Source organism: Phocoena phocoena, chromosome 17, assembly GCF_963924675.1.
Source record: "Phocoena phocoena chromosome 17, mPhoPho1.1, whole genome shotgun sequence".
Taxonomy (NCBI): domain Eukaryota; kingdom Metazoa; phylum Chordata; class Mammalia; order Artiodactyla; family Phocoenidae; genus Phocoena; species Phocoena phocoena.
The window spans coordinates 29,468,094-29,495,383 of NC_089235.1; the positions used below are offsets into that span (position 1 = coordinate 29,468,094).

The window sequence follows — 27,290 nt, forward strand, 5'->3', positions numbered from 1 at the left end:
CTTGGCTTTTGTAAACAATGCACAATGAACATAGGAGTGTTTATCTCTCTTTCAGATCCTGACTTCAGTTCTTTTGGATAAATACCCAGAAGTTAGATTGCTGGATCATACAGTAGTTCTATTTTAATTTTTTGAGAAGCTGCCATGCTGTTTTCCATAGTGGCTCTACCAATTTACATTCTCATCAACAGTGTACAAGGATTCCCTTTTCTCCACATCCTTGCCAACACTTGTTGTCTTTTGTTTTGTTAATGACAGGTGTGAAGTGATATCTCACTGTGATTTTGATTTGCATTTCCCTGATGATGTACCTGATGGCCATCTATACATCTTCTTCAGAGAAATGTCTATTCAAGCCCTTAGCCCATTTTAAAAATTGGGTTTATTAGTTTGTTTTTTTGTTTGTTTGTTTGTTTTTTACTATTGAGCTATACAAGTTCATTTTATATTGGAGATTAACCTCTTATCAGATATATGGTTTGCAAATATTCTTTTCCATTCTGTGGGTTGCCTTTCGGTTTTGTTGTTTCCTTTGCTATACAGAAACATTTTAGTTTGAGGTAGTCCCACTGGTTTATTTTTATCTTGTTACCTGCTAAGCTTTTTTATATGCTCCATAATTAACAATTTCTATGAATACTTGCAGACTAAATATGGAATTAACAGACACCTGTAACTATCCTGAGTGTTATCCAGGGGTTAATAACACCATATACTGGTCTTAACTGCAAATCAGTAATTTCAGGATAAGTACATTTATTCTCCATATCTAACAATGCCTGCTATGTCTCTGATTCATCATTCCCTCACATATTCATCCCTTATTCCTATAATCTCATATTTTATTTAATCCACCAATTATTAAGAGATTTTCTTTATCTACTCTTTCCTATTACATAAATGCACTAAGTATTTACTATGTTAGTCATCGTTTACAACAGTAATTTTGGAGAATTTATTTCCTATATAAATATGGGACAAATTATAGATCAAAAAATGTTAAAAGTGAAAGTCACCGTTATCCAACAATAACCACATACTCTCAGATTCCTGGAGCTTTAGGGTGCCTTAATCATGATGAAATGGTCCCTACTGACGTAATGCTATTAATGAAGTTAATGTATCTGGCTTGCAATTGGATAAAGTGATTTTAAAGTTCATCTGCTCACTAAAGTGCAGATAGTGGTGATTCTTCTACCTTTAAGTTTCTCTTGCTCCACATATGCCTTGATTTATGATAAGAACATCACTTAGAAGATTGTGCAGATCTGGGACGCTGGGGTTGGGGAGATGCCCTCCGCATGAAGTTTTGGGAAATGACCCTCTAAAGATTCTTCATGGAAGATCCTGCAGTCATGAGGACCCAGGGATGGTCCAGGGCCTGCCCAGCTGACACTTGATGTTTAGCCTCCAAAATCAGTAGTTTGTTAAGTCCTTCACCCAGTGGGAAATAGTTGGCCAAGGCTAAGAAGAAAAATAAATAAATAAAATAGAATAAAATAAATAAAATAAAAACACACATACAGAATCATGTTCTTAATTACAAAGGTCAATGCTTATTAAATCCAAATGACTTCTTCAAATAAGCCATTCGGAGCTTATATCATTAAACATGTAGTGAACCTAAAATTCCACTTTTGAAAAGACAAAAAAAAAATCTCTCTTTAGCAAAAGAAAAAAAACCAACACAAAAATTATCTTCCAAACTCTCTGTCCAACGAATGAGAATTCTTTTCCAGAAATCTGTCCAGTGTGCTGCCAGCAGCGATGCAAGTTTCCACATCCTGTTCACGTAAGCAGGATAAGGCGAAGCAGCTCTTGTTGGTGAACTCCACCAGTATCAGGTGAGTATTTACCCCATTGTGGTCAAGTCAGAGAGCCCCTACGACTCCAGGAATGAGTTAGAATGGAAAGTGGAATGGACTGGGAAATCATCAACTTTTCTCTCCCTTTGAAAACTTACTCTGGACTTACGATGCCTACCTCTCCACTGCCTGGAGAGAAAAGAGGACTTTGGGGAAGAATCCCTCACAGCGCCTTTCCTTTGAGCACACAGGGCCCTCATGACTCCCAGTCAGTTGCCTACAAGCGGGATTCAGCCCGTGGCAGAGATATGACATGTTCAACCAGCTATTTGATGTTTCGAGGACGTATTCTGGCAAAATCTACAGCTTTTGCTCATAATTTAAGTACAATGACAGAAATTCATAGTGACTTTTGTGAGGATGGGGACAAGAGGGCTGTTGTTTTTCCTCAAACTTGTTTTCTGTATTACCTATCAACATGTAACACGTATCTGGAAAATAGTATGGTTTTGTATCCCTCCTTATCTAGAAAGGAGAGAGATTGAGAAAACTGACCATATATTTGCTATATTGCAAACAGAAATTTCTGGTTGATATGTGTATCTCAAGAAAAATAAGGGAATCCTTACAAGCTATTGCTTTGTCCTTGTGGAAGGAAAAATCAAACTCCATACATAAACATCACAGCCTCCAATCTCTTAGCATTCTGAGAATCTGGATCAAAGAAATCAGTAAAGAAATTACTCTCCTTTTTTTCCTTCAGTTTATTTAGATAAGTGAGATACGAGAAATGTTTATCCCAAAAATAAAATTCCTGAAATAAATGAACACACTTGCCAAACACAGGGAAAATAAAACATAAACCTTGCAACTCTAGACAAAACATGTCAGTAGCTGAAACTCATGATGGCATGTCCTCTGATTTTGGCTAGACATTTATTTGGCCCTGGATCCAGACGTATTTATCTGGGCTCATGTCTAGTTAAATGAAGGTTAAATTAGATGTCTTCAGTGGAGCATTATAAGACAAGCAACTGAATCTTTCTGGAAAGAATATAAAATATGTGCAATGAGATTTATGGAGAGCTCATTAAGATGACCAAATGAATATATATTGAAAATGCAGTTGCAGAAAATAAGGTAACTAGTGTCCTGGAAAAGAACTCTTCAGACAAAGCTCATTATTCAAACACAGGTTATAAATGACAGAATCCCTGAGCCACAAAGAACAACTAGAGGGTATGTAGAAGACAGTTTCAAGTTACGTATTAGAAGACAACAGGTACAAGGAAAAAAATTTTAGGACTTCTACTGTATTTTTATCTTCTTAATCCAAACTTTATTTTTGTCTCTGTTTTATAAAGTATAAAACAGATTAATATACATACATGTACATATTCTAGAAATGCATAAAAACTGAGTGTGCACGCTCAAAATTTTTGAACTAATAGTGTTATATGACACAAACCAATCAGGTTGTGGCACCACAGGTTGAATCAAATTCCTACTCTGGACCAACTGTCACCTGATGACATCACTAAGTTCTGTCAGCAGCTTTCACATCCACGTTATGTCCAATGAGGCTTTCCTCACCATTTCTCTTCTTAGACATGGCCACTCCCACTCTTTGACTTGAAAATTCCCATTTGGCTTTTCTCCACAGTCTCAGGGAGACACTGCTGTCAGCCAGCCAGTTAACCCGTCTTAATGTGGAAAGAGCTGCAGATTGAGGTAAGGGGGTCTGGACCAGACAGGCTGACTGGCCACACTCAGCTCAAGATCTTGGTTTCCTCATCAGAAAAATGGGGATCATCATATCTCCTATTAGGAACAAATTAATAAAGTATGTGAAAAATGGTTTTCAAAGCATAAAATATTAGGAAGATTGTTGTTGCTTTTGTCGTGGTTACTATTAAATCACAATGTAACTTCCTCCTCAGTACTTCTATAGACACCTCACTAACAATATTTAGAGGACAAGAAGATGCAAATTATCCCAAACTTCTCAGACTAATTCCACTTATTATTACCACGATAAATGTAAGTCCTTAAAAAAAATTATTCTGTGTGAAGCAGTAATGAACCATGTAAAAAGAAAGACAGCACTTTCTTTTATCCCAAGCTCATCCAATTAGTTACAAGTACATTGTAATATGTGTGGACAATATGGGGCTTTCTCCACTTTCTTCTCTCTTCCTTTGTTCATTTCTGCCTATTTCTCTGTCCTCTCTAATAGAAACTAGCTAAACTGTACAAAACAACAACAAAAAAGGGTATAAAAGTAAAATTCAATACTAGCAATTGCACTATTAGCTTTGGAGGAATTAAAAAATTTTAGAAGGATGGTATCATATTCTATTGATGTCTTGACTCCTTTGCCTCTAAACAGAGACGTAGGGGATGATAGTACTTTATTGCTTTCCAATCTGTTGATGAATACTTTTCTCTTAATGTGACCCAAGTGCAGGGCCTTTGAAAGAGTCTGGCTCTCTGGATCCTGCCCCAGTGAGGCTCTTGCTGGCTTATTGTTCAGCAGAGTCTTCCAGCTTCCCCTTCACCTGGTGCTCCCTGGCCTTCTCTGCAGTATTCCATTCACTGGCTCTGTCCTCCACCCCATCCTTTCCTGCCCTTCTTCCTCATTCTGACAACCAGACCCTACTTTCACCTCTAATTTTATGCATCAGCTCTCAAATTAAATTATTTGTCCAGGATTCTCTTACCTAGGGGTTGCCCACAGCTTTGTATCCTATAGTCTCCTTCACTTTCCTCCCCAGGAGCCCCAGGAGTCCCCATAGAGATTCCCATCTCCCCCTGCAAGAGACTACAGAGTCCTATATTCCAGATTCCCATGTTAATTCTTTTCTTTTAATGAACACTGATTAATAAAGGTAATGTAATAGCTTGTGCAGAAGGTTACCAAATATACAAAAACTGACTATGTAACTAGTTTAAAAATGAATAATATTCATATGACTAGTCAAAGCTTTCATATTTTTTGGTTCCTTTGAGGCATTCCCACCGAGAATCATTATTAAAAATCATTATTAAAAGCTAGACACCACAAGCACAAGCACATGCAATATAGATGTAGTCCCTAAAATTTTGGATGCAATGTCTTAAATTTTAAACATTGTAATGATGATCATTTTTTAATGTACAGAAATATTGAATCACTATGTTGTGCACTAGGAATTAACACAGTGTTGTAGGACAATTGTACTTCAAAAACAAACAAAACTCATAGAAAAAGAGATCAGATTTTTTGGCTACCAGAGGCAGGTGGTAAGGGGGAAGAGGAATTGAATGAAGGTGGTTAAAAGGTAGAAACTTCCAGTTACAAGATAAATAAGTATTGGGGTTGTAATATACAAGATTTAATAATTAGTACTGCTGTGTGTTATACATGAAAGCTGTTAAGAGAGTAAATACTAAGAGTTCTCATCACAAGGAAAAATATTTTTTCTTTTTCTTTTATTTTGTATCTCTATTAGATGATGGATGTTCACTAAATTTATTGTGAAAATCATTTCATGATGTATATAAGTCAAATCATCATGCTGTATACCTTAAACTTATACAGTGTGGTATGTCAATGATACCTCAATAAAACTGGAAGAAAAAAATTTAAGGATTATAATTAATGTTGAAACTTGATAAATATAGAGCTTATAGAAGTAAAGTGTAATTACTGGTGGATTTAATCATAAGTTTTCATAAAACTACAAACATCTATTTTTCTAGGTAGATAGTTAAGCTATCATTCAAATCCTTGGAATAGGAGCACTCAAGGTAACATTAATCCCCTCAGAAACTGTAGTTTTTATTAAAATTTCTCCTGGTGATAAACCTCCGACAAGCATTTCCCTTCCTTCTTTGAACTTTAGCCTTATGGCCTTGGTAGGATTTCACTTAAGCTTTACAATTAAATTTTATCTAAATGTGCCCCAAAGTACTGACAACTCTCCATAACTTTGTTAGCAGTAGACTGGGCAAAATCATTTTTCCTCATTTCAAAAAGCAGGAGATTCTGTACATCATCTTTATGTCATAGATATTTAAGGGGTTTTCTTTCTTCCCAATATTCAGACTCCCTAGACTTCAAATTAGGTCTTATATTTGCCAAAGCTGAAACTGCTCGAAGTCAAGATTTGACTAGTTATGTCACAATGCTCTATCTGATTTGACTAATTATGTCACAATGCTCTATCTGTTGGGACATTTGTAAACCCTGGAAAAAGTGAATAGACATTCACAAGTTATTATAGGTGACATCTAATAAAAAATGGAGAAGGAGCCAATTAATCCTACATGAGGCTCATAAAGAAGATATTTTTGTAAGTTAATAGGATAATTTTGAGGCTCTTGACATGGGGGGAGGGATGGTTTAAGTTCTTCACTGATAAAGAAACTGCTGAAACTTTAAAAGGATTCGGCAGAGATTATCCTCAAAGAAGGATGATAAGAAAAATAACAAAAAATTGAATTGGCCTTTGAATGCTAAATCATCGGTTGCCCCATTCTTCCATACATAAAATACATTTAGAACTAGTTCCTATATTATGTCTCATAAACCATAATATAAATAATATAAATATAATATTAAATCCAGATATTTCTAAGTTTATGAAAACTTTATGCAAATAGTTCTTTTCCCCTCAACTCCATGAATTCCATTGATAAGATCAACGTCAAGAAGTGCAACATAATCAAGGAAGCCAATAGGTATTTTCCACTCTAATCACTATCCCTTATGCCAAGGCTAACATCCACACAGTCAAAGTGAGATGAACCACTGTTCCAATTCTTTTTTTTTAACATATTTATTGGAGTATAATTGCTTTACAATGGTGTGCTAGTTTCTGCTTTATAACAAAGTGAATCAGTTATACATATACATATGTCCCCATGTCTCTTCCCTCTTGCATCTCCCTCCCACCCTCCCTATCCCACCCCTCAAGGTGGTCACAAAGCACTGAGCTGATCTCCCTGTGCTATGTGGCTGCTTCCCACTAGCTATCTATTTTATGTTTGGCAGTGTATATATGCCCATGTCACTCTCTCACTTTGGCCCAGCTTACCCTTCCCCCTCCCCGTATCCTCAAGTGCATTCTCTAGTAGGTCTGAATCTTTATTCCCGTCTTTCCCCTATGTTCTTCTGACCATTTTCCTTTCTTTCTTTCTTTTTTTTTTAATATTCCATATATACGTGTTAGCATACAGTATTTGTTTTTCTCTTTCTGACTTACTGCACTCTGTATGAAAGTCTCTAGGTCCATCCACCTCACTACAAATAACTCAGTTTCGTTACTTTTTATGGCTGAGTAATATTCCATTGTATGTATGTGCCACATCTTCTTCATCCATTCACCTGTTGATGGACACTTCGGTTGCTTCCATGTCCTGGCTATTGTAAATAGAGCTGCAATGAACATTTTGGTACATGACTCTTTTTGAATTATGGTTTTCTCAGTGTATATGCCCAGTAGTGGGATTGCTGGGTCATATGGTAGTTCTACTTTTAGTTCTTTAAGCAATCTCCATACAGTTCTCCATAGTGGCTGTATAAATTTACATTCCCACTAACGGTGCAAGAGGGTGCCGTTTTCTCCACACCCTCTTCAGCATTTATTGTTTGTACATTTTTTTATGATGGCCATTCTGACTGGTGTGAAATGATATCTCATTGTAGTTTTGAGTTGCATTTTCTAATGATTAATGATGTTGAACATTCTTTCATGTGTTTGTTGGCAATCTGTATATCTTCTTTGGAGAAATGTCTATTTAGGTCTTAACCCAATCCATTATTGGATTGTTTGGTTTTTTGTTACTGAACTGCTTGTAAATTTTGGAGACTAATCCTTTGTCAGTTGCTTCATTTGCAAATATTTTCTCCCATTCTGAGGGTTGTCTTTTCGTCTTGTTTATGGTTTCCTTTGCTGTGCAAAATCTTTGGAGTTTCATTAAGTCCCATTTGTTTATTTTTCTTTTTATTTCCATTTCTCTAAGAGGTGGGTCAAAAAGGATCTTGCTGTGATTTATGTCATAGAGTGTTCTGCCTATGTTTCCCTCTAAGAGTTTGATGGTGTCTGGCCTTACATTTAGGTATTTAATCCATTTTGAGTTTATTTCTGTGTATGGTATTAGGGAGTGTTCTAATTTCATTCTTCTACATGTAGCTGTCCAGTTTTCCCAGCACCACTTCTTGAAGTGGCTGTCATTTCTCCACTGCGTATTCTTGCCTCCTTTATCAAAGATAAGGTGACCATATGTGTGTGGGTTTATCTCTGGGCTTTCTATCCTGTTCCATTGATCTATATTTCTGTTATTGTGCCAGTACTATACTGTCTTGATTACTGTAGTTGTAGTATAGTCTGAAGTCAGGTAGCCTGATTCCTCCAATTCCGTTTTTCTTTCTCAACATTGCTTTGGCTATTCAGGGTCTTTTGTGTTTCCATACAAATTGTGAATTTTTTTGTACTAGTTGTGTGAAAAATGCCAGTGGTAGTTTGATAGGGATTCACTGAATCTGTAGGTTGCTTTGGGTAGTAGAGTCATTTTCACAATGTTGACTCTTCTAATCCAAGAACATGGTATGTCTCTCCATCTATTTGTATCATTTTTAATTTCTTTCATTAGTGTCATAATTTTCTGCATACAGGTCTTTTGTCTCCTTAGGTAGGTTTATTCCTAGATATTTTATTCTTTTTGTTGCAATGGTAAATGGGAGTGTTTTCTTAATTTCACTTTCAGATATTTCATCATTACTGTATAGGAATGTAAGAGATTTCTGTGCATTAATTTTGTATCCTGCTACTTTACCAAATTCATTGATTAGCTCTAGTAGCTTTCTGATAGCATCTTTAGGATTCTCTATGTAGAGTATCATGTCATCTGCAAACAGTGACAGCTTTACTTCTTCTTTTCCGATTTGAATTTCTTTTCTTTCTTTTTCTTCTCTGATTGCTGTGGCTAAAACTTCCAAAACTATGTTGAACAATAGTGGTGAGAGTGGGCAAACGTGTCTTGTTCCTGATCCTAGTGGAAATGCTTTCAGTTTTTCACCATTGAGGATGTGTTGGCTGTGGGTTTGTCATATATGGCCTTTATTATATTGAGGAAAGCTCCCTCTATGCCTACTTTCTGGAGGTTTTTTATCAAATGGCTGTTGAATTTTGTCGAAAGCTTTCTCTGCATCTACTGAGATGATCATATGTTTTTTCTCCTTCAATTGGTTAGTATGGTGTATCACATTGATTGATCTGTGTATATTAAAGAATCCTTGCATTCCTGTAATAAACCCCACTTGATCATGGTGTATGATGCTTTTAATGTGCTGTTGCATTCTGTTTGATAGTATTTTGTTGAGGATTTTTGCATCTATGTTCATCAGTTATATTGGCCTGTAGTTTTCTTTCTTTGTGACATCTTTGTCTGGTTTTGGTTTCAGGGTGATGGTGGCCTCATAGAATGAGTTTATGAGTGTTCCTCCCTCTGCTATATTTTGGAAGAGTTTGAGAAGGATAGGTGTTAGCTCTTCTCTAAATGTTTGATGGAATTCGCCTGTGAAGCCATCTGGTCCTGGACTTTTGTTGGTTGGTAGATTTTTTTTTTTTTTTTGCGGTACGCGGGCTTCTCACTGTTGTGGCCTCCCCCGTTGCAGAGCACAGGCTCCGGACGTGCAGGCTCACCGGCCATGGCTCACGGGCCCAGCCACTCCGCCGCACGTGGGATCCTCCCGGACCGGGGCACGAACCCATGTCCCCTGCATCGGCAGGCGGACTCTCAACCACTGCGCCACCAGAGAAGCCCGGTTGGTAGATTTTTAATCACAGTTTCAATGTCAGTGCTTGTGATTGGTCTGTTCATATTTTCTATTTCTTCCTAGTTCCGTCTCAGAAGGTTGTGCATTTCTAAGAATTTGTCCATTTCTTCCATTTTATTGGCATACAGTTGCTTGTAGTAATCTCTCATGATCCTTTGTATTTCTGTAGTGTCAAATGTTACTTCTCCTTTTTCATTTCTAATTCTATTGATTTGAGTCTTTTCCCTTTTTTTTTCTTGATAAGTCTGGCTAATGGTTTATCAATTTTATTTATCTTCTCAAAGAACCAGCTTTTAGTTTTATTGATCTTTGCTATCGTTTCCTTCATTTCTTTTTCATTTACTTCTGATATGATCTTTATGATTTCTTTCCTTCTGCTAACTTTAGGGTATTTTTGTTCTTCTTTCTCTAATTGCTTTAGTGTAAGGTTAGATTGTTTATTTGAGATGCTTTTTTTTTTCTTAAGGTAGGCTTGTATAGCTATAAACTTCCCTCTTAGTACTGCTTTTGCTGCATCCCACAGGTTTTGGGTCATTGTGCTTTCATTGTCATTTGTTTCTAGGTATTTTATGATTTCCTCTTTGATTTCATCAGTGATCTCTTGGGTATTAAATAGTGTGCAGTTTAGCCTCCATGTGTTTGTATTTCTTACAGATTTTTTCCTGTAATTGATACCTAGTCTCATAGTGTTGTGGTCGGAAAAGATAGTTGATACAATTTCAATTTTCTTAAATTTACCAATGCTTGATTTGTGACCCAAGATATGACCTATCCTGGAGAATGTTCCATGAGCACTTGAGAAGAATGTGTATTCTGTTGTTTTTGGATGGAATGTCCTATAAATATCAATTAAGTCCATCTTGTTTAATGTATCATTTAAAGCTTGTGTTTCCCAAAATTGAGCTATTTGTAATGAGGTGGATATACCTAGAGTCTGTCATACAGAGTGAAGAAAGTCAGAAAGAGAAAGACAAGTACCATATGCTGACACATATATATGGAATTTAAGAAAAAAATGTCATGAAGAACCTAGGGGTAAGATAGGAATAAAGACACAGACCTACTAGAGAATGGACTTGAGGATATGGGGAGGGGGAAGGGTAAGTTGGGACAAAGCGAGAGAGAGGCATGGACATATATACACTAACAAATGTAAGGTAGATAGCTAGCGGGAAGCAGCCGCATAGCACAGGGAGATCAGCTCGGTGCTTTGTGACCGCCTGGAGGGGTGGGATAGGGAGGGTGGGATGGAAGGAGACGCAAGAGGGAAAAGATATGGCAACATATGTATAACTGATTCACTTTGTTATAAAGCAGAAACTAACATACCATTGTAAAGCAATTATACTCCAATAAAGATGTAAAAAAAAAAAAGTTTATGTTTCCTTATTTCTATTTTGGATGATCTGTCCATTGGTGAAAGTGGGGTGTTAAAGTCCCCTACTATGATTGTGTTACTGTTGATTTCCCCTTTTATGACTGTTAGTATTTGCCTTATGTATTGAGGTACTCCTATGTTGCATGCATAAATATTTACAATTGTTATATATTCTTCTTGGATTGATCGCTTGATCATTATGTAGTGTCCTTCTTTGTCTCTTGTATTAGTCTTTGTTTTAAAGTCTATTTTGTCTGATATGAGAATTGCTACTCCAGCTTTCTTTTGATTTCCATTTGCATGGAATATCTTTTTCCATCCCCTCACTTTCAATCTGTATGTGTCTCTAGGTCTGAAGTGGGTCTCTTGTAGACAGCATATACACAGGTCTTGTTTTTGTATCCATTCAGCCAGTCTATGTCTTTTGGTTGGAGCATTTAAACCATTTACTTTTAAGGTAATTATCGGTATGTATGTTCCTATTACCATTTTCTTAGTTGTTTTGGGTTTATTATTGTAGGTCTTTTCCTTCTCTTGTGTTTCCTGCCTAGAGAAGTTTGTTTAGCATTTGTTGTAAAGCTGGTTTGGTGGTGCTGAATTCTCTTAGCTTTTGCTTGTTTGTAAATCTTTTAATTACTCCATCAAATCTGAATGATATCCTTGCTGGGTAGAGTAATTTTGGTTGTAGGTTTTTCTCTTTCATCACTTTAAATATATCCTGCCACACCCTTCTGGCTTGCAGAGTTTCTGCTGAAAGTTCAGCTGTTAACCTTATGGGGATTCCCTTATATGTTACTTGTTGTTTTTCCCTTGCCACTTTTAATATTTGTTCTTTGTATTTAATTTTTGATAGTTTGATTAATATGTGTCTTGGTGTGTTTCTCCTTGGATTTATCCTGTATGGGACTCTCTGTGCTTCCTGGACTTGATTAACTATTTCCTTTCCCATATTAGGGAGGTTTCCAACTATAATCTCTTCAAATATTTTCTCAGTCCCTTTCTTTTTCTCTTATTCTTCTAGGACCCTTATAATTTGAATGTTGGCACATTTAATGTTGTCCCAGAAGTCTCTGACACTGTCCTCAATTCTTTTCATTCTTTTTTGCTTTATTCTGCTCTGCAGTAGTTATTTCCACTTTTTTATCTTCCATGTCACTTATCCGTTCTGCCTCAGTCATTCTACTATCGTTCCCTTGTAGAGAATTTTTAGTTTCATTTATTGTGTTGTTCATCATTTTTTGTTTGCTCTTTAGTTCTTCTAGGTCCTTGTTAAACACTTCTTGTGTTATCTCCATTCTATTTCCAAGATTTTAGATCATCTTTACTATCATTATTCTGAATTCTTTACCAGGTAGACTGCCTATTTCCTCTTCATTTGTTAGGTCTGGTGGGTCTTTGCCTTGCTCCTTCATCTGCTGTGTGTTTCTCTGTCTTCTCATTTTTCTTAACTTACTGTGTTTGGCGTCTCCATTTCACAGACTGCAGGTTTGTAGTTTCTGTTATTTTTGGTTTCTGTCCCCAGTGGCTAAGTCTGGGTCAGTGGGTTGTGCAGGCTTCCTGGTGGAGGGGACTAGTGCCTGTGTTCTGGTGGATGAAGCTCGATATTGTCTTTCTGGTGGGCTGGTCTACGTCTGGTGGTGTGTTTTGGGTTGTCTGGGCCTTATTATGATTTTAGGCAGCCTCTGTGCTAATGGATGGGGTTGTGTTCCTGTCTTGCTAGTTGTTTGGCATGGGGTGTCCTGCACTGTAGCTTGCTGGTCTTTGAGTGGAGCTGCGTCTTGGCACTGAGATAGAGAACTCTGGGAGATTTTCACCGTTTGATATTACATGGAGCTGGGAGGTCTCTTGTGGACCAGTGTCCTGAACTTGCCTCTCCCACCTCAGTGGCACAGCCCTGATGCCTGGCTGGAGCACCAAGAGCCTGTCCTCCACATGGCTCAGAATAAAAGCGAGAAAAAAGAGAAAGAAAGAAAGAAGGTAAAATAAAATAAAGTAAAGTAAAATAAAATAAAATAAAGTTATTAAAATAAAAAAATTATTAAGGAAAAAAAGATTTTTTTAAGGAATTAAAAAAAAATGGGCAGACAGAACCCTAGGACAAATGGTAAAAGCAAAGTTATTATGACAAAATCACACACAGAAGCATACACATACACACTCACAAAAAGAGAAAAAGGGAATATATATATATATATATATATATATATATATATATATATATATATATATATATATATATATATATATATATATATATCGTTGCTCCCAAAGTCCACCTCCTAAATTTGGGATGATTCATTGTCTATTCAGGTGTTCCACAGGTGCAGGGTACAAGTTGATTGTGGAGATTTCATCCGCTGCTCCTGAGGCTGCTGGGAGAAATTTCCCTTTCTCCTGTTTGTTCACATAGCTCCTGGGTTTGTGAGCTATGGATTTAGCCCCGCCTCTGCGTGTAGGTCGCCTGAGGGTGTCTGTTCTTCTCTCAGACAGGACGGGGTTAAAGGAGCAGCTGATTTGGGGGCTCTGGCTCACTCAGGCTGGGGGAGGGAGGGGTACGGATGCAGGGTGAGCCTGTGGCAGCAGAGGCCGGCGTGACATTGCACCAGCCTGAGGCGTGCCGTGCGTTCTACCGGGGAAGTTGTCCCTGGATCACGGGACCCTGGCAGTGGGGGGCTGCACAGGCTCCCAGGAGTGGTGGTGTGGATAGTGAAGTGTGCTCGCACACAGGCTTCTTGGTGGTGGCAGCAGCAGCCTTAGCTTCCCATGCCCGTCTCTGGGGTCCGCACTGATAGCCGCAGCTCACGCCCGTCGCTGGAGCTCCTTTAAGCGGTGCTCTTAATCCCCTCTCCTCGCAAACCCGGAAACAAAAGAGGGAAGAAAAAGTCTCTTGCCTCTTCGACCAGTCCAGACTTTTCCCCGGACTCCCTCCGGGCTAGCTGTGACTTACTAGCCCCCTCAGGCTGTGCTCATGCCGCCAACCCCAGTCCTCTGCCTGGGATCTGATGGAAGCCAGAGCCTCAGCTCACAGCCCCGCCCGCCCCGGCGGGTGAGCAGACAAGCGTCTCGGGCTGGTGAGTGCTGGTCGGCACAGCTCCTCTGTGCGGGAATCTCTCCGCTTTGCCCTCCGCACCCCTGTTGCTGCACTTTCCTCCATGGCTCTGGAGCTTCCCCCCTCCGCCACCAGCAGTCTCCGCCCGTGAAGGGGCTTCCTAGTGTGTGGAAACCTTTCCTCCTTCACGGCTCCCTCTAACTGGTGCAGGTCCCGTCCCTGTTCTTTTGTCTCTGTTTTTTCATTTTTACTTTTGCCCTACCCAGGTACGTGGGGAGTTTCTTGCCTTTTGGGAGGTCTAAGTCTTCTGCCAGCGTTCAGTAGGTGTTCTGTAGGAGTTGTTCCACATGTAGATGTATTTCTGATAAATTTGTGGGGAGGAAGGTGATCTCCGCGTCTTACTCTTCCACCATCTTGAAGCTTCTCTATGTTTTAATTCTTACAAACACTCACTATTGGTGATGGAGTTTAAAAGAAGATATACATACATTCAATTTAAGGTGAGTCAAAGAAGAGATGAAGAAAGTGACAAGCAGAAAATGAAATCCAATTTGAAAGATTTATAATCTTTAAATTATTTCTGTAAAACAACTTTTAAAGTAAAAATATCATTAAAGAAATATTAAGCACCACTTTTTTGTGAGCAGAAGTACTTAGGAACTAAAACACAGGAATAGGAACCAAATTACAAGAATTATGGCCTGAGATATAGTGTAATGTTCATTATTGGCATTCTGGTCAGGATGGAAAGAGAATGAACGGGAGTTAAAGGACCAAATCTTCTGCTCGCCTCTCCTTTTATTCCTACTTAATAACCTGAGTAGAGGAGAAATATAGTAAAGAAAAAAATGTGAGAAACTAGTGGAGATAAGGAAATAGAAAGAAACTGGGGTCATGGCTGGTGAGCATAATCCATCAGATCTGTTCCTTCCAAGGGAACATATCAGTAAATTTCTTCCTAACAGTACATCAATCATAGGTGAATCTAAGCAGATGGGCACCACTTTCTATTAACGTCCATGTGGGTTATTTTTAAAATATCTTTTTAGGGCTTCCCTGGTGGTGCAGTGGTTAAGAATCTGCCTGCCAATTCACAGAACACAGCTTCGAGCCCTGGTCCGGGAAGATCCCACATGCCGCGGAGTAGCTAAGCCCATGCACCACAACTACTGAGCCTGTGCTCTAGAGCCCGCAAGCCACAACAACTGAAGCCCATGTGCCTGGAGCCCGTATTCGGCAACAAGAGAAGCCACGGCAATGAGAAACCCGCACACCACAATGAAGAGTAGCCCCCACTCACCACAACTAGAGAAAGCCCGCGCACAGCAACAAAGATCCAACGCAGCCAGAAACAAATAAATAAATAAAATAATTTTATTAAAAAAATATATATATATATCTTTTTAATACCAGTGTTTATCCTTGTCAGCTAGCTAATATGGTTATGACTCACTTTATTATCAATTTACTTCACACCAAAAAAAGATTACTGTGATATAGTGGAGATAATTAGGCAAAATATGTGTTTCTTAACTAATTGGCAAGAATGTGTAATTGATTTATCATCAATATTAAAAATCTAACACCACACGTTTCTCACTATTCCATTTAAAAGGTGAGACAGGTACAATTGATAACTATATATTCTCTCTCTCTCTCTCTCTCTCTCTCTCTCTCTATATATATATATATATATATATATATATTGCTTAAGTAAAATTCAAACTTTCATTCCCAATATTTCCCTTATTAATAGTAATAATAACAGAAATAGCCAACACATATATAGCACTGACTACATATGTACTAACATATAAATCTATTCTAAGCACTTTACATCTATTAGCTCATTTGATCTTCACAACAACCCTGTTAGACAGATACTGTCATTATTTCTGTTTTACAAATGAAGAAACTGAGATACAGAGAAATTAAGAAGCAAGCCCAGAGTTACAGAGTTAGTAAATGGCACAGCTGGGAGTGAAGGGCAGCCAGTATCGCTCCAGACTGTGCTCTTAACATTTACACTATGCTACTTTACAAAAGACTCATATAAATATGCATTCACATGCACACAAATGCTCTAAAAGTCTTAATTTTTACTAGTCAACTTATTCTGTTTCCTGTGCTTTTGCATATGTTGTTCTGTCTACTTAGAATGTGCTCATCTCCCATTCAGAAACTCCTACTCTTCCACCAAGTCACAGCACAAATGTCCCCTTCTCCAGGAAATCTGACCCAGCTTTCCTACACTGTGAGAGGCTCTCTTCCCTTGCTCCATGGACTTTGAGCCGTTTTTCCTATGTGTATCACAGCCTTCATATTTGAAGAGATACATAGTAATACGTGGACTGTCAGACAAGAGCACTAGATCCCTAAGAGCAGGGACACCGAGCATTTTTCATGTGGGTATTCCCCAAGCTGAGCTTGATTCCTGACATGAAGAAAGCCTAGCCAGGAAGAAGGAAGGGGTGGAGACACACAAGCATGCGTCAAATGGTCTCCAGGAGAATTATGGATGAGACTCCAGCACAAGCCCTGCCACCATGCTGAAATCCATTGTGATGGCATTGGTGACCAAGTAGATAAGCAAAGGTCTCCCTCACATAGTGGGGAAGAACTCTTTGCTCTCTTCCACCTCTTTCCACCATGTGCTGTGTTTTGTTACCCTGGTTGCTCCTCAGGCATTGCCAGGAGCACCTGGAATGGGGAACCGCCACCTCTATCCTGCAAAACCCAGTAAAATAAATGCAGCCTTTAAACCACCTGAATATTCCAGAATGTACCTAATTAATTCAGCAACTAAAAATATGAGTTATCTAATAGCCTACCATACCATAAATTAAAATTTGTATTCTATGCTCAATGCAATGATGGTTGAGATCCATTTACTCATGTAGGTATAAATCAGAATCTCAATTTTTAAAAGTAATTTAGTTTTAAGAAATGCGATGTCTATGCTTACCTCTTTGTGATATCATATTGGAGACGGTTAGAAAAACATGACAGAATCCCAGCCTTCAAGGAGCCTACAATATCTTAGAAAGATGACACATAGATTAAATGTCAAAACAAAAGAAATTTATGGTAATCCTAAACAGTATTCAGAAAAGGAAAGAACAACAGTGGAATGGTCCTAAAAGCTTCATGAAAAGGAATGTATTTCACACTAAAATCAAGAAAAATTAAACATTAACATTATAGCTAATTTTTTGCCTAGACATGGGTGAGACTAGAGTACAGATCTGCCAGGTGTCTAGTAAAGTATCAGCTATTTATATTAAACATGTCTCTCTTCTTTACCATAAGAGATCTCTGGATGTTCTGATGCTATTTATTTCACTCTTCCATCTGACTTCTAGAGCTAAGAAGTGGTTCACACAATGTGTCACACCTGGAATTTCAGTTATAGACAACAGGACTTTTTAAAAAGACAATGCAAATCTATCATCTTATAGCTTTGCAGGTCAAAAGTCTGAAATGGATCTTAGGGACTAAAATCAAGGTGTCAGCAGAGCCGTGTTCCTCTTAGAGATGGACTAAAAGCAAGGTGTCAGCAAAGCTGTGTTCCTTTCAGACGTTCTAGGGGAGAATCTGTTCCCTGCCTTTTCCTGCTTCTAGAGACCACCCACATTTCTTGGCTCGTTGTGACCCCTTCCTCCATCCTCAAAACACATTAATCCAACCTATCTTTCTGTCTTCACATGTCCTCTAACTTTGACCCTTCTTCCTCCCTGTTACATATAAAGACGCTTATGATCACATTGGGCCCACCCAGATAATCCAAGATAATCTCCTCATCTCAAAACCCTTAATTTAATCATGTCTGCAAATTTCCTTTTGTAAACTAGTATAAAGACCTGTAAACTAATATAGCCACAGATTCTGAGTATTAAGATGTGGACATCTTTGCTGGGTGTGTGGGAGGAGGGTGGTGGCATTATTCTGTCTATCACACCTATGCTTCCAGACTTGATGGTCACCTTGGTTTTTAAATAAAATTGGTGCATTTAGAAATTACTGGACTTCTTGATAGGTATAGACAACAATATTATGACAGAAAAAACATGATGATACCCTTATCTGAGTCTATCGACATATGTTTCCTTGGTGTCATGGAATGAATGTTTGTGTCCCTCCGAAATTCATATATAGAAGTCCTAACCCCTAGTGTGGCTGTATTTGGAGATGAAATTTCTAAGGAAGTAATTATGGTTAAATGAGGTCATTATGGTGGGGCCCTGATCTGATAGGATTAGTGTCCTCATAAGAAAAAAACACCAGAGAGTTCATTCTCTCTTTCTCTGTATGCACACAAAGAAGAGGTCAAATGAGCACACAGTGAGATGGCAGCTGCCTGTGAGCCAAGAGAAGAGGCCTCAGAATGAAACCTACCTTGCTGGCATCTCGATCTTGGACTTCCTAGACTCTAGACCTGTGAGAAACAAATTTCTGTTGTTTAAGTCACCCAGTCTGTAGCATTTTGTTATGGCAGCTCAAGATGACTAAGACACTTGGTAATATTAAAAGAAAATGTTAATATGTAGACATGTGTGGCTGACAAGCATGGGGAAGAAGGCCAAGGGAATATAAATCCAATAAGTTATTAAAAGCAGTTGCACTTCTGCTCTGTGGTATGTGCTTTCAGTACTCTGGGGCTACAGACAGGCATTTCCTCAAGAGACAGAGCATGACATCATGGAGATATCAGTGCTCCATCCTGCCGCTGAGCCCCTCTTTTCAGTATGTGCGTATACTCTTCTCTTTTGGAGTGTTTTGCTTTTGAAACGCAGCACCTCGATCTTTTTCATCATCACCCTTGGGCTTCGGGAGTCATTCTGTCTTGATCCCAGAGAGCAGTGAGTATTTGCCACAGCATTCTTATCACCACCACCCCACGGGTCAGCAGAGAGGGGTGGGAGTGAAGACCCAGCTCACCTGCCTCAGGATGGAAAAACGCTGTGGGGTGAGGCTCACCTCCATGGCCTTGGCCTCCTCCCCTATCCATCCTGGTTCCCTCACTCCCTCACCTGTGTCCATGGGAGTCTATCCTTAATAAATTACTTGTACATGAACCCTCTTCTCAGGGCTGCCTTCTGAGGAACCTGATGTTAGAAACCCTCTGAATTAAACCTGACAAAAGGACCTCTTAATAGAATAATTGTTTATTATTTTTGCACATTAAAAAAGGCGTTGTGATATCTAGTCCAAATGTGGCCCCAATGGACCAGGCCCCCTGGAGCCACACTTTATGTGGTCTCCTTGCACGTGGAATCTGGGTTGATCTAGCACTCACAGTAGCCAATAGAATGAGGCAAAAGGGATGCTGTGCCATTTCCAAGCCCAGCCTTGAAGAGGACTGGCGACTTCTTGTCTCCCTCTTGGAATACTGCCTTTTGGAAAGCTTAAACCGCCATGTAAAACGTCTGACTGCCCTGCTGAAGAGAGCACGTGGAGAAACCCCATGAAGAGAAAAGGGCCCTGAGATGTACAGAGAGAGGAGAGAGAAAAAGGCGGAGTGGTCCCAGTGACCTAGTTAATCCAGCTTTCCCACCAAGAGGTCAGCCATTTGAGGGGTCATCAAGGCTACTCCATCGCAGTCAAGAACCAGATGACTGCAACATCATGTGAAGCAGAAGTGTCACCAATCTGAGCCCTGTCAACCCACAGAATCATGAGTCATGATAAAATGGTTGTTATTTTAAGGCATTAGGTTTAGGGAAGGTTTGTTATTCAGCAATAGATAACCAAAACAGAAATATATGTTCTTTGTAAACAAAACCAAAACAGAAATACAGATATACTCAAACTATAAAGAGGAAAACTAAAATGGTACATAATCCGTAAACCGGGAGATAAGCTCTGTTAACATTATACTGCATTACACTGTATTTCCTCAAAGACTTTTTCCTATGCATACATTTTCCCACATGATTTGTGTTAATACCGTGTACACAATTTGTATTCTGTTTGTTTGTTTGTTTTAATTTGGCAGTATATTGGAAATATTTTCCAATACCCTTATAATTTTTAAACATGAATAATTTAGGGACTACCATATGAATGTTCAATAATTTATTCAAACATTCTCTTAGCGCTCCTTTCAATTGTCCACTTTTGTAGTATAGCCCAGATGAGCCTCTTGACACTGAAATCCTTGCTGCATCTCAGATTATTTCCTTAGATTCTTAAAAGTGGAATTAGTAGATCAAAATACGTAAACTTTTAAAAGTTCTAGATGTATCTTTCCAAACTACTTTCCAAGAAATCTACAACAATTTATCCTCTACCAGTAGTGAATAACAGGGCTAATCTCTTAGTATTCTTAGCAGCAATGAGTAGAATTAAGTTGAGTGTTTTTTTTTTATCTTTATCAGTTTGAAAGACAAAGATATTGTTGTCTTCATTTGCATTTCTTTGGTCATTAGTGAAGCTAGACATTTTTTTCAAGCTTTTAAATCAGTGGTTTACATTGTCTGTGAATTCTTCCCATCCTTTCCTATCTCCCTATGTAATTCTCAGTTCTCAATTGTCAATTTGTATCAGTTTTTTAAAAAATATATACATATACTATAAGATATTAAATCTTGGGGCTTCCCTGGTGGCGCAGTGGTTGAGAGTCCGCCTGCTGATGCGGTGGACGTGGGTTCGTGCCCCGGTCCGGGAGGATCCCACATGCCACGGAGCGGCTGGGCCCGTGAGCCATGGTCGCTGAGCCTGCGCATCCAGAGCCTGTGCTCCGCAACGGGAGAGGCCACTGCAGTGAGAGGCCCGCGTACCGAAAAAAAAAAAAAAAAAGAAAAAGATATTAAATCTGTCAGAGTATAGACAATATTATTTTTCAATTTGTTATTTAGCTTTCAATTTTGCTTAAGATGTTATACATATAGATGTCACACTTTAAGTAGGTAAAATCAAATTATCCATACTTTTCTTTATGTGGGAAAAAAAGCCCTTTTATAGTTAAACATAAAATAAATTTGCTCAACAGGAAGTGAATTTCCTATTTTGTCATGCTTCCCACAGAGAATTATTGGTAACTTTCCTTCCTTAAACAAAACAAAAAAGTTAACACATTCGTAAACACTGGGAGTTCCAAGTTTAAACAATGGATAAATATTGTACACAAACTGTGAAGTTAAACATTTCACTGAGGAAACACTACATCTCAAAAAGCGTGTGGATCATCTAGAATCAAGGCAGAAAATCTCTCATCAAACACCCAAGCAGCATGCTGAGCCTCTGAGTACACATTAATCCACTCAGCTGGCTCAGGCTCTGCGTGATGATTGGAGAAACAACAGCAAACTCACTCATCTACTTGATTGTCAATGTCATGGGCTAACCACAGACAACTCAGTAATCGAGGCTCTTGCTACCTTGAGACCAGGGGCTCTCAGCCAGGGGTGATTTTGCCCCCTTGGGGACATTTAACAATGTCTGGAGACAGGGCTTCCCTGGTGGCGCAGTGGTGAAGAATCCGCCTGCCAATGCAGTTCGAGCTCTGGTCCAGGAAGTTCCCAGCAAATAAGCCTGTGCGCCACAACTACTGACCCTGCACTCTAGAGCCCATGAGCCACAACAACTACTGAAGCCCGCGTGCCTAGAGCCCATGCTTGGCAACAAGAGAAGCCACTGTGATGAGAAACCCGTGCACCACAACGAAGAGTAGCCCCCACTCGCTGCAACCAGAGAAAAGCCCATGCGCAGCAACAAACACCCAATGCAGCCAAAAAATAAAATAAAAATAAAAATAGTTCTTTAAAAAAAAACAGTGTCTGGAGACAATTTTGATTGTCACAACTGGGGGAAGGTGTGTATCTAGTGTAGCTACTAGAAATCAGTATCTACCAGTATCTGCTAGTAGTGTACCTACTTGTACCTAGTTGGTAGAGGCCAGGGATGCTGTTAAACATCCTACAATGCACAGGACAGTCCCACCCCATCACCTCTTCCCACCCCAACCCCAATAAAGAATCATCTAGCCCTAAACGGCAATAGCGCTAATGTTGAGAAACTCTATTCAAGACCAAGTCAATAGAAAGAAAGTGAGCGCTTACATCTCCTCTGTAATTATATTTGCCTTTCAGAATCGTCCTGTAAATTCTCATATGGCTTTCACCATCAAAAGGCAGGAATCTATGAAGTAAAACATATGTGATTAGGCCTTAAAAGCCCACATGTCAACTGCACTGGTGTAAGGTTTCCTTAGCAAAATCTCGGAGGCTATTTACTCTGGGATCCCACAGAGCATCCTCACTGTACAGTCACCACTTTTGTTCCCAGTGTTGCCAACCCAAAATCTGTGATAAAAATTTTTGACTCTGCACCTGGGTGATGACATAAGAGATTTTCGGGCTTTAGGTCCCTGTGAGTTATTTTCAATGCGTTGCAAATACCTCATGACATCACCAGCCATGTGGAGGATTCTGATAGCATCCTGCTCTGTAAAGTATCCCTGAGAGATGAGTCCATCAAAGAATTCCCCTCCTGTAGCCAACTCCATCACCATGTAAACTTGATCTTGGGTCTCAAAGATCTCCAGGAGCTGGACGATGTAATGATAGCTAACCCACCACAGGATGGAGAACTCAGATTCACACGCCTCTCTGCCTTCTCTCATTCTGGTTTCCATCACTTTTATTGCAAAAGGTTTCTTGGTGGTCTTCTGCTCCATTCTGACAAACTTGCTGAAACTGCCTGTCCTGATAAGAGCCTTGATATCATATCTGTTGGAAGAAAGACCAAATAAATCTGTTACCCTCTGAAGTGATGATTTTTAAAATTATTTAATTAGATGCTTTATATCATCCTTTCGAGCTTTATATTCCCCCCATCCAATTTCCTTGCATATCTGTGTTCATTATTTTTGAAAGTTACCCCAAATCCTCTTTTGAAATGGAGGCAAGTGATATAAAAGTAATTAGTTAGTAGAAAGACAAATAATCTTAATAACAATAGCTACCATTTATTACACATTTATTATGTGCCAGGAATTATATATTTTTAAAAATCTTATCCTATAAAATTCCTGCTGGGTGATATTAAAAAGTTAAGTGATTTCCCAAGGCCACACAGATTGTATTGATAGTTGCAATAGATGGTATTTAAATCCAATTCCTTCAAATGCATTTCTCCAAAATTTCCTTGAAGAATTTTGGGGCCTCCATCTACCATTTTCTTTCCTCCCTCCAACTCTTGTTTTTATCATTCTGCAACAGCAACCACCAAACCAGGTGGAGAGAATAAAAAAGAAGCTTAGTCCTATTTATAACTTCTCCAAAGATGGAGGAAACCATATCAGGAGACAGGGTACAAAGAGTAGGCTTCCTCACGTTGCTAGACTGTGAGCTCTCAGTCCCAGGCATAACTCGTATCTCACCCAAGGTATCACCCCAAATCGCCCCTCAGTAGATGTACCATCAGCATGGTTGCGCTATTATAAGTGCAGCTTTCAGAAGACAGGTGGCGATGGTGTCAGGACCCCCTTGCAGCCAGCAGCTCTCAATAGATCCCCCTACCTGACGCAACTGTGCTTGCAATTTTACACAGCCAACAAACTTTTAACCTGGGATGTATGTCAGTAATGTGTAAAGTAATCATCTCTCAGAAAGACCAGGAAGTCAGCTAGGATTTCAAAGGCTAGGGATCTTAAACTTTAGTTACCTGTGTTAATGTCTATGTAAATTTAAGAATCCTATCAAAATTTAACCTTCTATCTTTATTTAAGAAATGTTGAGAAAGTGCTTGACTTAGAATCATGATTTTAAGCTGGAAAGAATATTAGAGAATGATTTAATCCAACCCCTCATTTTATAAATGAAGACATTTGAAGATCAGGTTAGCTGATTGGTTGTTTAATTTGTGGAGGGAGGATCAGAACCCAGGTCTCCTTACTTGCATCATAATTTGGTGCTTTTCCCACTTTACTAAAACTTCTCCCAGGTAAGAATGCCAGTGAATGGCATGTACTCAAGGAGGACACAGGGAGAAGGTAATTCTTTAAGTCACATACTGAATACCAAAGATTCAAATGCAAATATCAGTCTGTACTTTAAACAGCCTTACTTCTTACTGCTGAGTTTATTCTTCCTGTAGTTTTTTTCATTTGTCTACTTACTTATTCCTTATATTCCTGTGTTTACTGAATAAAAATGGCATTTGGCTGTACCAGCTTACAGAAAATAGCTTTGTTCTATATGGTGCATTTAATTTTCTGGCCAATTGCCTTATCAAAACAGATAGCAATTTAGTAATCTTAAATGGATTCTGTCCCCTCTTCTCTTTCCAACTCTGCTTTTTTTATTCACATGCACTCCCAGTGTGATTTTGAAGATAATCACAGGCATTTCAAATTCTGTTACTTTGCAGACCAACACATTACCTCTAATGTGGATGAGAGCACTTTGCAAATACTAATTTATGACTATGCCCTCAAAACCGCAGGAAAATTCATTTGCTCATGGGATTAATCATCAGCTATCAGACGAATTACCATTTCTGAGGAACTACACTCTCACTCAAATAAAAGGAGTGTTATTCAACACTGTTACAAGCCTTCATAAACCAAATGCTTAAAAAAATGTCAGTAATTTGGCATTGGAAGAAACAGTAAGCTTTAAGCCAAAATTTATAGTGCAAATAAATGCTTTCAGATAACAAACGTCCCACAACAAAAGCCTGAAGCTGTGGCCTTGCTTGTGAACCCTTGATGGCCATGGATGGTGACTATTTTTAAGAGGATGGTGACAATTTTTATGACAATGGTGACTATTTTTATGACTTGGGTGACTATATCTTGTGTAGCGCCTGGCACAGAGGGGACAGCAATAAATGTTGAATGAGAGAACAATTCACTGAATGAATATTATTTCCAAATTATCGCCTTATTTTGAAAACATTAAGAATGGAATCAGGCATGGGAGGATGCATCTACAAGGCCAACCCACCTCCTCCATTTCCACCCTCCACTCCCACCCTCTCACAAAGCAGCCTCAAAGTCAGGTTTGTAGGTCATGCAATTTTACATCATCCCAGAGATTATAAGAAACAAAATTATTACTTTGACCTCAGCTGCCACAAACTGAACATGATAAAAAAAATGAAACATGGAAACAATAATAATATCGCAACCGGTTTGACAGAAGCTATTGTAATGAACTCCCAAGAAGAAAGTGAATATAGTCAGACTTAAATTCTATCATCTATCATTTGGGCTCACAATGGAGAGTAAAGACAACTGTGTTCTAGACCCATTTCTGTCACCAACTTGGATAAGTCACTTAATCTTTTTGGGCTCAATTCCTCATTGGTTAAGGAAGAGCCTTTAGTTAGTCTCTAAAGCTTTCCAATATTGAGATCCTCTACTTCTATGACTTTGTCATAATCTAAGGGCCTGGGACTAACCCGGAGGTGGAGGTTATGAGGGTGGATAAAGACTAGACCAGACCCCCTGGTCACAGATGACCAGAGATGCCACCCAATCAATTCAGTCTTGACAAGACCCCATATCCCCTCTGATTCAAGTTCAGTTGCATCAGCCAACTTTGTTCTTCTCTAAGCTTAGCAGATACTAGACTAATCCTCAAGTCATCCTTGTACCAGAATTTCCCAAGGATGCCAGGAAATGGCTCTGCATAGACTCTGGTCAGAACACTGTGATGAGGTGAGCATATAATCCTAGGACTAGAAGTGTCCCTGAGAATCCAGTCAAGCCACCTACCACTGTGTCCAACCAAACGCTGCAGAGTGGAGGGGATTCCATGATGTCCTTCCTCCACCTGGCCAACGTGGGGCACCCTGAGGAAATTCTTTCTCAGGCCAACCAACTGGCCAGACTTCCTTGTTCATTTCTTACATGGTCATCTTATGAAGACAATAACAGTATCTACATGAGGACCTGCACCATGCACTGTGCAGCATCATTTACATATATTACTTAATCATCCTCACAGCATTCTTACGAGGCAGCTATTATTATTATTCCCATTTTACAGAGGTGGAAATTGAGGAAGGAAAAAGGCTAAGGAACATTCCCAATGACACACAATAGAAAAGACAGGAGTGGATCTCAAGTCTGGTTGATTCAAAGCCCTGTTTCTATTACCACTAATTATGATCTCCTTTTCTAGAACGTAACAGAAGATCCTTCACACACCCCAGCTCCAGTGTATGTATTGCAAGTCCCCCCAGGGCTCTGAGGTCAGGGATTCTCTCCCTCTCCTCCCTGCGGCTCCTACTTCTTCAGTCTTTTTATTTTTTTGGCTGCATTTTTATCTTTGGCTGCATTGGGTCTTCATTGCTGTGTGCGGGCTTTCTCTAGTTTCAGCAAGTGGGGGCTACTCTTTGTTGCGGTGCACGGGCTTCTCATTGCGGTGGCTTCTCTTGTTGCAGAACATGGACTCTGGGTGCGCGGGCTTCAGTAGTTGTGGCTCGCGAGCTCTAGAGCACAGGCTCAGTAGTTGTGGCGAACGGGCTTAGTTGCTCCGTGGCATGTGGGATCTTCCCGGACGAGGGCTCGAACCCGTGTCCCCTGTACTGGCAGGCGGATTCTTAACCACTGCATCACCAGGGAAGTCCCTACTTCTTCAGTCTTGAACTTTCCCTATCTTCTGCACTTCCCCCCTCTTTCAAAGAGAAATTGCACTGGACACTTGCTAAAAACATCAAGGAAGACTTTATTCCAGACTATTGCAAGAGGGGTCAAAATTACTGCGATGGGAGAGACTGAACTCAACTGTTGAAACACAAGGCAAGAGAGTTGTAAGGCTGGAGTGAACTTGTAGGAAATTGCTCAAGGGCATTAGGGGAGGAAGGGGTGTCATGGAAGTGAGATTCCTACCCTCCCACAGACACTGGTAGATAGAGCCTCGATCTTTCTTTGATTACATTTCAAAAGGTTGGCGCCCAGGTCCTTGAGAAAGACATTCCTGGGTTGTAAAAGATTTACATCTCAAAGGACAGAGACGATTTAGGGAGGTCTGAGGCCTTTGATCAGAAAGAAGCGTAAGGTCGGGTCAAGTCGAGGGGAACTCTAAGGGCGCCTCGGTCAGCGGTTCACCTTGCTCAGCCCAGCCCCTCCGCCTGCGGTTCACGTCCCGCTTTACCTGGGGAGGACCCGGGGTCGAACTTGGCGCGGAGGCGGGCCACCTGCATCCTTAGAGACTCCGGGGCGGCCTTGGCCTTGACTCTTCCGCTCGACCCGGGCCGGCGCGGGCGGCTGGCACCACAACCCAT

General features: G+C 39.6%; 1 protein-coding gene across 1 annotated transcript; it reads right to left on the reverse strand.

Moving 5' to 3' along the window:
* Positions 1-1,168: 1,168 nt before the first annotated feature.
* On the reverse strand, positions 1,169-27,290 carry PSKH2 (protein serine kinase H2). Its single transcript, XM_065895137.1, is given in 8 exon segments — positions 1,169-1,431; positions 1,434-1,464; positions 22,115-22,222; positions 22,225-22,343; positions 22,346-22,445; positions 22,447-22,783; positions 23,603-23,614; positions 27,172-27,290. Coding segments are annotated over 8 exon segments (1,089 nt in total).